The sequence below is a fragment of the Melitaea cinxia genome, chromosome 21 (genome assembly GCF_905220565.1).
Source record: "Melitaea cinxia chromosome 21, ilMelCinx1.1, whole genome shotgun sequence".
NCBI lineage: Eukaryota > Metazoa > Arthropoda > Insecta > Lepidoptera > Nymphalidae > Melitaea > Melitaea cinxia.
The window spans coordinates 12,728,892-12,746,813 of NC_059414.1; the positions used below are offsets into that span (position 1 = coordinate 12,728,892).

General features: G+C 34.1%; 1 protein-coding gene across 1 annotated transcript; it reads right to left on the minus strand.

The window, feature by feature from the left end:
- Positions 1 to 910: 910 nt before the first annotated feature.
- Positions 911 to 16,322, minus strand: LOC123663959 (acyl-CoA synthetase short-chain family member 3, mitochondrial). Its single transcript, XM_045598596.1, has 12 exons — positions 16,319 to 16,322; positions 10,632 to 10,782; positions 8,831 to 8,975; positions 7,763 to 7,907; positions 6,045 to 6,141; positions 5,497 to 5,696; positions 4,820 to 5,051; positions 4,522 to 4,681; positions 3,290 to 3,437; positions 2,906 to 3,051; positions 2,392 to 2,623; positions 911 to 1,761 (listed from the first exon to the last, which is right to left on the minus strand). Exons 1-12 carry the CDS (start codon positions 16,320 to 16,322, stop codon positions 1,484 to 1,486), a joined length of 1,938 nt encoding a protein of 645 aa, XP_045454552.1. The 3' UTR covers positions 911 to 1,483.
- Positions 16,323 to 17,922: the final 1,600 nt, after the last annotated feature.

Here is a 17,922-nt window from a genome sequence, read left to right on the forward strand (position 1 = left end):
AATATATAAGAAGTTAAATGATCAATTAATTACTCAGATCGGTATCTAATTGTAATTACAAACTTTTCTGAGTAATTATATAAGTCAAATGGTTCCAAACATAATTTAAAAATAAATAAATTATTAGGACGAAGTCGGTGTGGAGGAAGCGCTTTGCGGAGCGCTTAGACGGGCTACGGGCGGTTCGCTATGCGCCTAGGTGCGTGTGAGCCGACAGAACAGGGGTAACTTTTCCTTGCTGGAGAGGGCTGTGTGTGTGTGTGTGCGTGTGTAGTAGTGTACATGGCGTTTAACGCTGTGATCCTATCGTCCCCAATCTCCTTCGTATATTCTCCACTTTACACGACATTTGCGGAATAAACCGTGCCCCACTGGCACAACTGAAAGCCATAAAATCAATCAATCAATTAAAAGTAAAAAATAAAAAACCATAAAATATGCCTGTCTATTAATAAAATTTACTATTATTATTAATCCTATATGTAATGTGGATGTGTAAGCTTCTTAGAAACATTGAAACTAACATGTTTATATCAACATATTCTATAAGTAAAATTAACACGCATTTATTAAACTTTTATATACAAATCCTAAAAATACTAACAAAAAGTAGACCCCAGTAATTATTAAAATTATTATATAATATATTTCCCTAGCTATTTTATATATTCGTTTAAATTAATTTTGCTTATATTTTATTTAGTCTATATTTTTGCTGACACAAAAAATTTAAGACCTTTTTTTAAGTTATTAAATTTTTTTTACACTTTTTTTCTTTTTATGATACATTTTTTTATGCAAAACTGGGATCGTATCATTAGTGTGTATTATTATAGATTAATATGCGGGATGGATCTTTTTGCAATCTTTCATTTGCTAATCATATCGCTAAAGTACACAATGAAACAGAACCATTTCACTTATATATATTTCTAAAACCAATTTGATATGATCCTATCAATCCATAAAACCTATAAAACGGTCCAAGATTATTTTAGATTTAATATACATATTTTAGAAACTTACAAGTACATTTCATCATTAGTGTTATTTATAGGTTTACACTTTACCCTTGTGGGGAGGGGGTAAAAGAAACTTTATTCTCAAAAGGAATAGAATATTCACTTATATGAGAACATTAAATTAAATTTACAACTAAAATCGTATAGCGATGTGCGGCGAAACAAAGCAACAATCGCAAAACATACAGAAAATAATATATTTTTTTAAAGAGGGTATTTGTGTATACTTTGTACTGTTGTTAACTAATTTTATAGAAAATCATAGATTGAATAGAATTGGAAGTGGTATGAGTTTGTAGAAATTGCATACATTTTTTTTTCTTTATTTATTTTATGATTAGTCGGAAACCATTCTACGTTACTATACGTTACACTTGAATATAATATAAAATACATTTATGTACTTATCACATTATTTTTTAAATATTGCTTATATATATTATACAATAAAAAACTCATTACTAATATTCTGGATCAGGGGCATCGATAGCGTAACCCAACTTTTGCAAAGCGACCTTTATTTCAGCAAAGACAGTTGGGTCTTCTACAGTTGGGGGTAGTTTAACAAGCTGTGACCGAGCGAGTTTAGAGATGGTGCCACGTAACGCTTTACCGGACCGATTGCGAGGTATCGCGGGCACTGCCACTGCTTTTCTGAACGCTGCTATGGGACCAATCAAGTGTCGCACTAAGGCGATCAATTCTTGTGAGACTGTGCTTTCAAGTACTATTTCCTCGTCTGCAACAAATTATAAATTTGTATATTGAAAAATATCAGCAGCGAACTGTCTATTAACTGTAATTTTTTTAATTATATTACTAGCTCCATATCGTGGTTACAATTGCGTTTAAATTATAACTGTAACTTCGAATCTTGTGGAAGCGCAAAGTATTCATCATCATCATCATCACATCAGCCTATCGCAGTCCACTGCTAGACATAGACCTCCACAAGCTCACGGCATAAATGGCATGACCTCAAGTGTGTTGCCCATAATCACCACGCTGGGCAGGCGAGTTGGTGACCGCAGCAGCTAGCTTTTTTGCATCGAAGACACTGCTGCCCGTCTTTAGCCTGTGTATTTCAAAGCCAGCAGTTGGATGGATATCTCGCCATCAGTCGGCTTTTTAAGTTCCAAGGTGGTAGTGGAACTGTGCCTTAGTCGCCACCCACAGGAAGAGAGGGGGGTCTATATTCTTAACTGCCATAACCACAACGGCTAAAGTATTATTGCAATCAATTCCGTAGTTTTAATGCAAACGAGCAACAAACATCTGCCAAAGCTTTCACATTTGTAGCATTAGTAGAACTATTAGAAATCAGTTTAGGATTCGAGTTTTCAAAAACAAGCAAATCTTAAAAGCTCACCATCCTGTGGTGGTCTCATAACATATAAGCATAAGGGAACATCTCCTTTGCTTTGATCGGGAGCTCCAACCACAATCGCATCAGCAACCCTTGCGTGTTTCAGAACAACATCTTCAATAGCAGCAGTGGAGAGCCTGTGACCAGCTACGTTTATGACGTCATCTGTTCTAGCTACCACCCAAACTGCACCTTCTGCACTAATCCATCCCATATCTTGTGTATCATAAAAACCCTGAAAAAAGATTAAAGCGCGTTAGTGAAATAATGAATGACTTGTGCTGTTTCACTCATGTTTAAATTACATATTGATACTAAGATTTTTTATATTAATATTTAAATAATACATAATAAACGATTGTACGTTTCTATATTTCTGAGTTTGATGCATTACAAAAGTTTTCGCAGTATGTTGTCTAAGCATTCGAACTTAATTATTCCATGGTTACATTGAAATCGACAACGGTATCAAATCTCGTGTTTAATTAAAAATTCTCTGGAAAAAAGATTGTCTTACCGGGACTTTGGAGAAATAAACTTTTTTAAATCTTTCATCGGAACGCCACAATGTTGAAGCAAAGCCTGGTGGCGTAGGTAATTTTACAACAAGGCGACCTACTTCCCCAGAATGACATTCGGATCCGTCTTCGGCTATGGCTCGCACTAAAATCATATTTTAAAAAATCAGAGCTTAGCAATTTAAAATGCGTAATCAAATGCGATATATGTCTTCGCTTTGAAAATTTTTGAATTAATTCTGAAAAACAAATCAGAACATAGATATGGAAAACTAACAAATTTCCGTTAAATATTTACTATGAATACTATAACCAAATATTATAGGAATTTAGGTAGTTTTTCATTGATTTCACTTTAAAATTGACTGCACACCAATTCTTACCATCATATCCTGGAACAGGATAACCTGTCGAGTGAGGTCGAACACCTTTAACACCATATCCAAGACAGGGGGCTGTGATTGGCGACCCAGTTTCTGTCTGCCACCAGTGGTTTAGTACTGGAACGCCGAAAATATTCTCAGCCCAGTGCTGTACAGAATTAAAGTATATATTTCATCAACATTTGAATACGATATTTAACATACTTAAGAACATGCATATATCACATAGCTACAGGTACCTAAAAGTACTCGTACATGTATGTAAATACACATGACGCAATGACATATATGACATATATGTGTTTTTATTTATTGAAATAAAACTTCTTTAAGGATGCTTGACTTGGAGAGTAAGCTGCTGAATGCGCGACGTGAGCGTTACTAAAACTCCCACTTTCCTGAACCCCATTTATCTACTTAGCCTACGACTGCCGCATTGACGCCACGATTGCCCGAGATGGATTTGGCCATCGCAAGTATCCTATCATCCAGGAACCACCATAATTGGCTCTCGCATATATGTTAACATTTTTGTGGCATGGCTTCTCGCTCCGTAACTTCAACCGCGCCCACAAACGCGCCTGCGTATCAAAGAAGAATCTTCCCATTCGAAAAGTGTGATCACTTGTAAGCCTTGATAGACTAAATTACTCGTCATCTGCAGGATGAGCTTGTCGATTTTATTACGCTTTATGCGCGTTCTCGATGCACTCCCTTTTATCACCAGTGCGAGTCCTGACGAGAACTCTAATCGATCAGGGTCCTCCGGGTGACAGAAGCCTATACCTGTTTTTTTCTGTGCCGTCTCTCATAAAGATAGCCTGGCTCCGCTTTCGCGTCTATTTTCTCTGGGTAGCTCTGCAAACGTGGTATATTGCGGGGTTTGTTGGTACTCCATTGGTATTGCTCCTCTATATCTAATGGAATCGGATTGTTGCCCCGGTTGTGCAATGTTTCGAGAAACTTGTGTTGTAGCTATGTGAGTGTTTTGGTTAGATGCATTAGTGTAAGTAGCGAACGGTACAGTGTTTGAGCTATTTGCCGAGCCGTCTTTAAAAACAAGTAAAATCTTTTATGATACGAGTATATTCGTGAATGCAGATCGATTTAGGTAATCCTATTTTCTAAGTTACTTATGAATCATAAAAAAAAATAATATCTATAGTCAATAGGTACTAACTATAAGATTTGAGTCACACTAAATTGTCTAAGTACTAAAAATGTCATCTTACTCTGGTTTCTTGATCACAATGTTCCCCGGCGACAAAAATTGTTTTCAACGATTTGCTGCAATATCTTCTAGAATATTTTCCAGCTGGATCTGCTCTCTTCAAAACGCGAAACACGGTTGGTATCGTGAAAAGGGCATTTACTCGATGCTGTTCTATTATTCTAAGAAAGAAACGATTACATTTTTAATATTTCGATATAATTTACATAGCGATTGTATTCAAATTTCAATCACACATCATAAATTAAACATGTAACTAGTTTTGATAACATTATAATTTTAGTTATAAGCACTTTTACCTAAAATACTGTCCGGGATCGGGAGTTCTGTCAGGTTTCCCTTCATATAAAACAGAAGTTAATCCAGCTAATAGAGGGCCGTAGCATATGTAGGAATGTCCAACAACCCAACCGAGGTCTGAAGCAGCCCACCACACTCCTCGCTTCAAACCATAGACTGCATGCATTGACCAGCACAGTGTCGCTGCGTGACCAACAGGACGTTGAACGCCCTTCGGATCGGCAGTTGTACCTAAAAACGAAATGTAATTATAAAACACCCTTATATTATACCAGAATATCATACCAGAAAATCATACGTTCTAACAAATATTGAAATTTGAGAATATTCGAGTGTAATAAAGCTTAGAACTAGAATACATAGATATCTCAAATAAATATCTATATATTGTGAGTGCCTTTTACAACATATCATAAACTACTTCTTCCTGTGTTGGACTAAAAAACTATTAAATTAGTAATTTGACGACGCCTTAGCACAATGGTCACAGTACTGGCTTATAACTGTTGCGCTGGCGGTTGCCAGTTCGATCGCCGTACATGACATATATTTAAATTATCGATACAGTTGTCGTGGTAGGAGCGTTTGTGTATTGTGTATGTTGCCGGGCCCCGACACAAGAATGAATCCTTGTATACTATAGACATAGTACGAGTTTGTTAACAATATAACTTACCAGAAGTATACAATATATAAAGAGCTTCATTAGCTTCTGTCGATACGCACGGCACCGGGTCAGCCTTTATAGCTTCATCCCAACATATATCTCTATCTTTTTGTAAGGAACATTCCAGAACGCGTCTTCGTTGATAAATTATGCAATTACTGGGCTGGTGCGAACTTTGGCAGAGAGCTTTGTCGAGGATATCTTTGTATCTGAAATAATATTAATAGTAACATAACACAATAGAAGTATGTCATATTTAATACTAATAATTTATGATAATAACACTTATACAGCAATATGAGTATAAAGAAACGCAATAAACGCGTTACTCATAGTAGCGAATATATCCGCCAACCCGCATTGGAGCAGGGTAGTGGATTAAGCTCTGATCCTTCTCCTACATAACGAAAGAGACCCATGCCCAGCAGTCGGATATTACAGGCTGAAGCGTAAGCGTCATAGGCCTCTTAACGTACTCTCCGAGACACGATGGGGAGTGCCACAATTTAAAATAATAAGCCTATAAAATAAATAAGATATACAATAATAAAACATACCTGACTATTTTATTTGGTTCTACTCCACAGCTGGCCGCAATTATGACAGTCGGCTCAGCGTGTTCAATCCTAATTCTTAATTCTCGCGCGGCAAAACCTTTAATTAATAAACAAAATCATAACTTATCGGTGTAAACCAGGGCTCGGAATACCGTCAAAAATTCGTTAACGTTAATTTTGTCTAGGCAGACATAATCTGAAGAATGCTGTGTGGTTACGGCATCCAAGAATATAGCCACCCCCACTCTTCCCGTGGGTGTCGTAAGAGGCGACTAAGGGATAACACAGTTCCACTACCACCTTGGAACTTATAAAACCGACCGATGGCGGGATAACCATCAAACTGCTGACTTTGAAATACACAGGCCGACGACAGGCAGCAGCGTCTTCGGTGCAACAAAGCCAGCCCGGTCACCAACCCGCCTGTCCAGCGTGGTGACTATGTGTAAAACACATGAGTTCACGCCTTTTTTGGCGTGAACTTGTGGACGCCTATGTCCAGTAGTGGACTGTGAAAGACTGCTGTGATGATGATGATGAGACATAATGTTATTTATGGAATAACGATACCTTAAATAATGCTATTTTGAAGCCAATAGGTATACCAGCATATTTTTACCAGTATGAGTTAATACTCATTAAACGTTACATATCTACTCGTATACCATTATAGTTAATTGCTATCGTTACCTAGTAAGGTATCGAAATTATTACACTCGTAAAATGTATGGAAAAGACAGATTAAATTTAGAATTTAGGACCGTTTTTGTAGTAAAACTTCTTTACGAACCCTTGAATTGTGGAGTAAGCTGGTGAATGCGTGATGAGAGCGTTACGAAAAGCGTGAGCGGGCAAGGCGAACGGAACAAGAGAGAGAAGTGTGACGAGTACACATTTTCTTTCTCTCTTTCTCTTATGGCCAGTTATGTTTCATATATCTAAGGCACAGTGCAGGTTTATTGTGCAGAAGTTTTACTTCAGTCCTATCGTCTAAAGCGCACTTGTTTTTATTGGTTTTTAAAGTATTACTGAATGCCTTCTTTAGTATTCATATTTGTGATCTATTTTGGAAAACAATTATGAAATATGAAATAAACTACTGTATCATTATTTAACTGTTTATTATTATTTATTTTATCGAAACTGTCTCTTGGAATAATTTTCTTTTATTACCAAATGTATTCAAGTATTATAATAATCTATTGATAAAAAATTACATGTTGGTATAATTGTATATTTTTCCCATTAGGTGTCTTCCCGTCAAATACGTTAGCAAATAAAGGGGAAAGGAGGGGAAGACTCCTCGTCTTTGCTAAGGATGATTATACATGACAAAGGGAGAAGAGAGGATCGAAAGGTATGAGGCGTTCACAGTTCACCATTTTTTTTTTTTCAGTTTTACCATAACTTTAGAATTCTTAAAACTTTTTCATGACAACGAGAAGACATTCTCACGTACTTAAAAAGTCTATTATTTATTATTATATAAATGTATGTATATTTATCGCAAGCGTGCTGCCAAGCCTATCCACGACCCTTTCCAAGAGCTCTGGCTACTTGACTAACTTGAGATTAACATTATTTTGCTGTTATCTTCTGTAAGGTTGAGGTACTCTAGATTTTGAGCGTGATTTTTGGCTGTACCCTAAGTCAATTAAATATACATTATAGCTAGGTAGGTAGGTTGAAATTCCAATGTGTAATATAACAAAAATTACCTCCAAAAACAACAGAATGTATTGCTCCAATCCTGTTTGTAGCTAGCATAGCTATAACTGCTTCTGGTATGAGAGGCATGTAGATGACGACGCGAGAGCCACGCGTCACACCTAGTTCAGACAGCTTACCGGCCAGTCTGGATACCTAGCCAAAGAAAGTTTAAAATTTTAAATGTCACATCTACATATATGGTAACTAGGAAATAAGTGTAGGTACATATGATAACTAGCAAATAAGTGTAAATATAGACATAGATAAGAAAAATAAGAATGGTAGAAATTAGAAAGCAATTAAGTGTATACTTCTCCATAAACAGTATTTAGTAGGGAAAAAAAAACCGTCAGCGTCGGACCACGTCCTAGTTTTACGAGGCAGTCACACGACTGTTGATCTGTAGTATAATTAGTAGAAAAATCTCCTGTGGTATTATAATGCATGCATGATAAACAAAAGGCACAGGCATTTTGAGCCCGTGGATCAAAATTTATAAATAAATAAAAAATAATAATAATAAAAAAGGTCACATCTAACATAGCACAGCTTGATCGTGTGTTTGATACCATACGTGTTAAGCCATATTGCATCTCACGCAAACTACATCAACGCAATGACTTAAACTCAAGTGTGTACCTACATTTTGTGCTAAAACTAGGCGTTTTCGGCTTACTCAGATAGTTCTGCTTCACGAGGCAAGAGACGTACCTATTCAAAAAAAAATTTCAAGTGGAATTAAGTTAGTAGGTTTCGAAAACACATTCTTTTAATTTGAATATTATCTTTCAATATTTAACTGGCCCGTAGAAGTGTCGGTGTAACGATGCTTTTCGCGTTCGTGTTTCAAATTCGGTTTACACCCCTAGTCTATGTATTATTTATATAAGTAAATATTATGTAGGTACGTATATATGTACATTTATTAAAACAATATATTAGTCAGTTGTTACCTAAAACACAGACATTAATTTGTGTACCTTGTAAGAGATAACCGTGCGACTACTATTACTTCTACTACCATTTACTATTTTATATCATAATAATTTATTATAAAAATGATTCACAAATATCACCTGATCTTGGAGTTCAGAGTAGGTTATTCTCTTGACGGTGTCGGTCAAGGGCGAGTCGTAGACCAAAGCGACCTGGTCACCGAAGCCTGCGGCCACGTGGCGATCCACGGCATTGTAACAGACGGACAACTCTCCACCCACCCACCTGAGATCATTTATAGTTAGAAAATATGCCAAAGATTATATGTTATTGTAAAAAAGTTATATAAAACAGTTTATTTTGGTGTGCAGCGCTTTGTATGGCTCTTCTATTCGTAAGCTTTGATTTGTGTGATTTCGATATTTTTTTATACTAAAAGAGTAGCAAACAAGCATACAGCTCACCTGATAAGCAGTTACCATAACTTAGGTCTACAATACCAAAAGCGTAACAAGTCAGCAACGCGCTGGAAATGCTTCTGATGTTGCTGGCGTCCATAAACTACAGTATCCACTTGCCATCATACGGATTGTGCGCTTGTATGACACTTTTATAATAATAATTGTGTTTGCTCGCAAACGAAAAAAAAACCGACTTCAATTACATCGACGAGTAGTACAACGTAGATCGACGAAAAAATAGTCAAGTAACTGCGCGTTATCAAATATTACTCAAAAAGTAGTTATCAGATCTCAATAAAATTTATATGTGACCACATGACAAACATCAGCTTTCGAATAAATTAAAAATTATTAAAATCGGTACACCCAGTACCAAACTAGGGATATTCCCTTTCCAACAAAAAAAGAATTATCAAAATCGGTACACCCACTAAAAAGTTATTGCGGATTTTCAAGAAGTTCCCTCGATTTCTCTGGGATTCCATCATCAGATTCTGATTTCCTTATCATGGTACCAAACTAGGGATATCCCCTTTCCAACAAAAAAAGAATTATCAAAATCGGTACATTCAGTAGAAAGTTATGTAGTATAATACAACGTAGGTCGACGAAAAAAGCGTCAAGTAAAAACGCATTATTAGATATAGCTCGAAAAGTAGTTGTTAGATCTCAAATAAATTTAAATGGGACCAATTGGCACACACCACCTTTCGATTAAAAGAAAATTTGTCGAAATCGCTCGACCCAGTCAAAAGTTCTGATGTAACATACATAAAAAAAAAAGAATACAGTCGAATTGAGAACCTCCTCCTTTTTTGGAAGTCAGTTAAAAAAGGGAGTTGCCCACTCAGACCCCCACCCTCTCCAAAAGCTTTGCCTACCTTACTCACCACGGAAACAATACTACCTACTTGAAAGCAGAATTATTTGGTTGTGGTCTTCTTTTAAGGTAGAGTTACTTCCTTAATTATTATATACTAGCGAACCGCCCCGGCTTCACACGGGTGCATTGCTGATACTAAATATACTACAGAATGTCTTTATTTATAGTGTGAAGCTAGCTTATAGCATGATTATTAACATAATAACAACAACATTCAAATATGCGTCGCGTCGTTAGATTACACGTTGTTACAGAATGCGTTTAAGAAATAAAGGTTCACTGCTCGTTCCCCGTAGGTGATAGCGTGATAATATGTAGCCTATATGTTGACTCGACTTATTAATAATATTCGTGCCAAACTTGACGTAAATCCATGCAGTACTTTTTCAATTTATCCCGGATATACATATAGACAAATAGACAAAAATTCTAATAACTATATTTTTGGCTTCGGTATCGATTGTAGATCACACCTCAAGTATGCTTTTAAAAAAAAAAATTAAATGTACAGTTTTGACTTTCCTACTATTTTATTATATGTATAGATACTTAAAATACATATTTAAAATAAATATGGTACATCACAATATTACAAACCATTTCGTAAAAGGCGGGTCGCTGTTATCAAGCACTTTGTCCCACGGTCGCGTCCACTCCAACTCTTTGCCAACTTCACCCCAGAACCCTTCCGGATCTTCGAGTGATCTTCTGTATGCCGCTTGATATTCTTCCGTGACGTCTCCTTCATCTAATTAAAAAAGATACACATTTTAAAAATAATAAGCAAGCTATTACTATAATAAGATGTAGGTGCTTGTATTATTTTTTAAAGTTTAATTAATTTTTCTTAGTAAGATTCTAAACTAGTTGACGCGACACCGACCAACGCTGTCCTGTCTTCACTTCAGCCTAATATAGTCCACTGCTGGACATAGGCCTCCACAATTTCGCGCAAAAAATGACGTGAACTCATGTGTGTTGCCCATAGTCACCACGCTGGGCAGGCGGGTTGGCGACCGCAGGGATGGATTTATCGCACCGAAGACGCTGCTGCCCGTCTCCGTCTTGTGTATTTCAAACCCAGCAGTTTGATAGTTATCCCGCCATCGGTCGGCTTTTTAAGTTCCAAAGCGGTAGTGGAACTGTGTTATCCCTTAGTCGCCTCCTACGACACCCACGGGAAGAGAGTCCTGTCTTATTCAATGGCACGAAGTAAAAATAAATCGTTAAATCTTCTAAATTTTTTCAATGAAAATTTTTTCTTTGCAATCTCTTAATTTTTTTCCGCATTCATAGAGAGAGAGAGATTTCATTCAAGTATTTGAAAACTTGAAAATATTTAGTCGAATTGGTTTTGCCATTACAGATTTTTATGCTTAGCAACGCTATTGGCAATTCATTTTTATTTACACTTTTGATTTTTAACCGACTTCCAAAAAAGGAGGAGGTTCTCAATTCGACTGTATTTTTTTTTTATGTATGTTACTTCAGAACTTTTGACTGGGTAGAGCGATTTCGACAAATTTTCTTTTAATCGAAAGATGATGTGTGTCATTTGATCCCATTTAAATTTATTTGAGATCTAAATACTACTTTTCGAGTTAGGTATATCTAATAACGCGTTTTTACTTGACGCTTTTTTCGTCGACCTACGTTGTATTATACCACATAACTTTCTACTGGATGTACCGATTTAGATAATTCTTTTTTTGTTGGAAAGAAGATATCCCTAGTTTAGTACCGTGATAAGAAAACCAGGATCTGAGGATGGGATCCCAGAGAAATCGAGGGAAACTCTCGAAAATCCGCAATAACTTTTTACTGGGTGTACCGATTTTAATAATTTTTAATTTAATCGAAAGCTGATGTTTATCATGTGGTCACATATAAATTTTATCGAGATCTGATAACTAATTTTTGAGTAATCTTTGATAACGCGTAGTTGCTTGACTATTTTTTCGTCGATCTACGTTGTATTACTTGTCGATGTAATTGAAGTTGGTTTTTTTTCGTTTGCGAGCAAACACCCCCGATACCTCGGCAACGTTAGGCTCTATGGTCGCGGGTAACTGAGGAGCTTGAGATGAGTGAATGACAATAACAATTATTGTCGTGAACGCTTAAAAAGTTACCTGTATAATTCTTATTCATTTAAATTTTGTTTATTTCTAGTACAACATAATTTATGCGACTGTGAATAAAAGTAATGAGACTTACAAGTAAAGTTCAAAATGTCTCGACTTAAATGCTTAGAATGCCGTATAAATTTTAACGATTCGCAATAAGGCTTTACTTGTCATACTACTACTGTCATTTACTACTAATATGAAATTATTTATTCAAGCTTATATTTTTTTCTGATATATTATTGTATTTCTCGTTATTTCCTAGAATTAAAAAAGGTTAGGTTATTTTATACAATTGTTGTGAAAATTATTTTTTTTTCCTTGCTCAGTTTTGCACGCAGTTCACAACAAAGTTTCCCACAAGAATAATGAAATAACAATGTAGTGTTGGAAAATATTTATAGTCTAAGATCCGAACTAAACATGATCTTCACCCATCTGTTCAATGGATATAAATTAAATAATAAAGGGTTAGCTGGAAAAATCAAAAAATAAAGCATAATTGTATAAAAAACTTTTTAAACTCAGTAAAGTACAAAGATTTGTTTCAAAGCATTTTTGATTTGGTATCCACCAACATATTTCAAGAAACAAATGGAAACAGTATTTATCTAGTTGTACATGATCAAAATTAATCAAAAATTTCTCATACATAACACCGGCTACGTCACGTCTTTAAAAATCTATATATTTATAATATATTAATAAAATATATTATAAATATATAGGTATATATTTTTTAGACAAAACTGTGTAAGGAAAGAAGTGAGTTTTGTATGTTTGAACAGAGAGTATAATCAACAAATTTAAATTAGAAACCTATAAATTTTGTAATTTTTAAGTAAAACAAAAATAAATTAAAAAAATTAACGAAAAAATTTTTTACCACTCATGAATTGGTCCTTCGTGTACATCCCAAAAAAAAAAAGCTATAGTGCTAGCACGAACTTAACCTTCTTGACACAATACTAAATCAACATTGGATACAAATTAAACTCACGCACATTTAAATAATGATTATGAAATTAATATAATACGTCATATTCATTGTTCCTAAACTACATTACAGTGCCCGGCGTCTAATTCCGACTTCGTTGAAAGTTATACTAACTTTAAGTATTTTCAAATGGATGAAAATAAGAAAAGTGTGAGGGGGCTTGGGATCTGATACTTATATACAGTTCTAACAGATCGATATTTATTAGGAGCTTGTAATATAAGTGTGATTTGATTGTACTGATATTATTTTTATTCTTTGTATCAATTACGCCATTTTTTTCTTTAATTGCTGTCTTTAACTTCGGTTAAAAAAACACATTTTCACATCATGTTTACTTATTTATTTATGGGATATTTTTACTAGGACATAAAAAAACTTATCATCAAACTTATCATCAATCAATTAAATCCCTTTTACATCAAATATATCATTTCCCAACAAGTTGAATTGATTATGAAATAACAAAAAAAAATCCTGTTCAAAATCTGGAGCAGCCCGACTGGTGAAGTACCTCGACCTTACATAAGATCACAGCTAAATAATAATACTTTCTTACTTTATAGACTTTGTACACGCTTACATCAGGTGAGCCGTGTACGCTTGTTTGCCGATCTAGGTGTTTATTTTTTTATATAATACTACATTTTTATTTTTATTGATCTAGATTTAAACATAATTGAGTTCTGCTGTGTGGTTGCGGTAGAAAAGAATATAGCCTCCCCCTCTCTTCCCGTGGGTGTCGTAAGAGGCGACTAAGGGATAACAGAGTTCCACAAGCACCTTGGAACTTAAAAAGCCGATCGATGGCGGGGTAACCATCCAACTGCTGGCTTTGAAATAAACAAGCCGAAGACGGGCAGCAGCGTCTTCGGTGCGACAAAACCAGCCCGGTCGCGTTCACCAACAAGCTGCCCAGCGTGGTGACTATGGGCAAAACACATGGAACTTGTGGAGGCCTATGTCCAGCAGTGGACTGCGATAAGCTGAAGTGAGGAAGTTTTTTTTAACAAAATAATTGTAAAATTAAAATTCATTAAAAAACCTGACATTTACGTTAGTCTCCATATTTTTTAAAATTGTTAAAATATTTGGAAAACTAACTTTAGGTCAATTAACGAGTTTAGGTCTACAGGTTATTATATACAAACACGTGGTATGTAAATTTTATATTAGTAGGAATCCTATTATGTAAATGGAAATTTTAATATTTTTCGTAGTTTCAAGGTTTTTGTTAACATAACAAAAACATATGAATACCTACCTACTACCTACGCAAAAACATACGAATACCTACGCGGTTATTAAAATGAGTGTATAACAACAACCATTCTTTTAATTCTCATCATCATCATCATCATCATCATCATCATCATCATCATTTCAGCCTATTGCAGTCCACTGCTGGACATAGGCCTCCACAAGTTCGCGCCAAAAATGCGTGAACTCATGTGTTCGTGTGTTTAATTCTCATCACACGATTAAAATTTTTATTTTTAAAAAACGCATAAATATAGTAATTATATATAATATAGTATATATATATATATATATATATATATATATATATATATATATATATATATATATATATATATACCCAGTCAGGCCCTACGGCCCTACCTCAGTTTCGCTTTTACTAATAAGGCTATCATTGTGTTTCTCTTTCATATATTGTATACCCATAATATATCAGATATTAAATAATATATGTATGAATATATGTATGAATGTATGTATGTAAAATGTATATATGAATATGTTTTACGTAAATTATTATTTTATATTATTGCGTTTACGTAATAGTAATTTATTTAATAAATGTGTGTAATATTTTTAAGCTTTGCATATTAAACATGATTTTATTTTATTTTATTTAGAAATAGAAGATAAAAAATATATTTACTGATAAGTTTAGAATATTGTCACATTTTTCTAATGGCTTGAAACATTAAATCTATAAAGTGGTGATTGATAACTGAACGTTATTCGAATATCAAAGTTATTAAAAAAAAGTTTGAAGATAATAAAAAAAGAAATATGAAACGGTACGAAGTTTGACAGATCGAGAGCCAGAAATAGTAAATGTGAACATTTATTTCGAAATTTTACAATATTGTACATATTATTATTATCATTATTATATATTTTATATTTCCTTCCATATAGAGTTATGAAAATAAGTATGTTTTTTTTTTCACCGTGTTAATTTTGGGTGGGTCATAATTGGCCTTTTTGATTATATTTCATTCTTGCTTGTTTTATAATTTTTTCTGTGCTGTGTACCCTGTGTCCCGTATAAATAAATAAATAAATATTTAGAGGTATATTATTTGCTGAGTCTCCTGGACTAGGCCTTACTTGCAACATGAATAACATCCAGAATTTGAACATTTTAAGTTTCAATAACGATATATATGACTCCACTATATTATGGTATAATTAACTAACTTAAAAAAGCAGAGCTTATCGATTCAACTGTATTTTCTTTATTTTTTATGTGTTACCTAAAAAGTTTTTACTGGGTGTACTGATTTCGATGGTGCATTTTTTAATCGAAAAGTGGCGCTTGTTATCTGGTCTCATTTAATTTTAATTGATATCTGGCAACTAGAACCGATTTTGATGATTCTTTTGTAGTCAAAGGTGATTGTCATGTAATTTCATTTAAATTTGACCGAGATGTGATGAATTATTTTTGAGTTATATCTAATAATGCGTATTTACTTGACTATTTTAACATCTGCCTATGTTGTATTACTTGTCGATGTGATTAAAGTGGGTATCTTTTGGTTGTAAGCAAACACAATTATTCTCTTCGTAATTATTGATGTAAAAGCCGGAGTTTCTTAACTGAGGCGAGACAAGTCCTAATGGACTATTCTACCTCCTGTTGTTAAAGTATATTCATAAGTTATTGGCAGAATTTATCCAAAACCTGTGAAACTGGCCCTTACTAGTTATACACAGCCACTGATACGTCATACGATCATAATTATCATACTAAAATGATAAAAGCGTATCCCCACAGAATAGAAGCATATTTTCAAAGTTATAAATAAAAAAAAATGTTTTGTTTTAAATATAGAACAATAGAACTCTTTTGCCCTTTGGCATGATGGTTATTTTTTTATGTTTTAATTGGTCATATATATTATTACCCATTGTTAATTTTAATCGAATAAAATTTCTTGCCATTCAATTCTTGTAAACAAGTGATAGTAATTAAGCATTATTATATTTTTATGCTTATTGTTCTTATGATAGGCTACGTAGATATTTATCGAAAAAATATCACTATTAAGAAATCCTAAACAATTTTTAATATCATATCAAATTTCGACCGTTCCAGCAGGGATCGAACCTGCACCTCCGACTTACTGTGTTGGGAATATATCCGCCAACCCGCATTGGAGCAGCGTGGTGGATTAAGCTCTGATCCTTCTCCTACATGGGGAAAGAGACCTATGCCAAGTAGTGGGATATTACAGGCTGAAGCGATATAAATTAATATTATAAACAGAAAAACTGAACTGAACTTTTTTGGTTTATTTGTAATAAATATAATATAAGCCCCTGTTTAAAAATTCTATGACTAGTGCTACCTTATCACTAAGCAACATAGGCTATATTTTAATGGAAGAAAACGGAAGAGCCTAAAATCAGATAATGTACACCGGCGTAGCCGCGAGAAAGAAGATCATTCACTCCCATGAGTAAACTTGTTGAGATCTCTTTGAGAGATAAGTTAGCCCTTGCCAACTACCATTGTACTAATATTTTTGTATATGTTTTAAGTGCAATAAAGAATATTAAATATAGCCGTACGAATAATTCGTACTAAATAACTATAATAATTATATACCACTTTATAAAAATACAAAAAAGTATTACGTGAGTTGATTTAAAATTAAACAAAAAATTTACCGACCGTCACTCATGTTGACGTAGTTTTAAAAATAAAGTCGTCAGACGACAGCATTGTATCTCAATGTATATACTTATATATAATTTTAATAATTAATTAATGTATGAAAACAAAAGCAATAATAAAATTTTCAGTTATTGATCCCGGTAGAATAAGTCATTATCTATAAAATGATATATAATTTATGTGGAGTAATTATGAGGCTTTTTCTAAAAAGGGAGGCAAACCTCTTAACCTTAGCGTATTAATATATATAATGATTGCACTGTTTGTTTAAATGAAATATAGCTTATGTTTTTTTTTGTCTAAACACACTTATTTACCAGCTAAGGTATGATTAATACAGTGGGTGAATTATTGACCTGAGTGATGCTAACAAAACGTTTTTCTTCTGTAATAATTTGATAAACTGTAAAATGGTTTATATAATAGACGATACTTGGCTTGTAATCATTTTCACCTTAATCTTATAAGTAATCCATAGTTATATTATAAATTACCTGTTCCCGCGACTTCGTCCGCGTGGAATTTAACAAAAAAGTTATTGTTCAGTTCGCAGTTATAAAATAAATAAATTTCTCACATAAAAGTAGCCTAAGTTACTCCTTATTACATCATCTATCTGCCAGTGAAAGTCTCGTCAAGATCGGTCCAGTCGTTTCAGAGATCAGCCGGAACAAACAGGCAGACAGACAAAATTGTAAAAAACGTTATTTTGGTAAATGCACCGTGTATACATCCATATGCATTTACTAAAAAGCGGTTATTTTAATATTACAAACATGAACAAATTTAATTTATTTGTATAGATATATATTTCATTTACACATTTTTTTA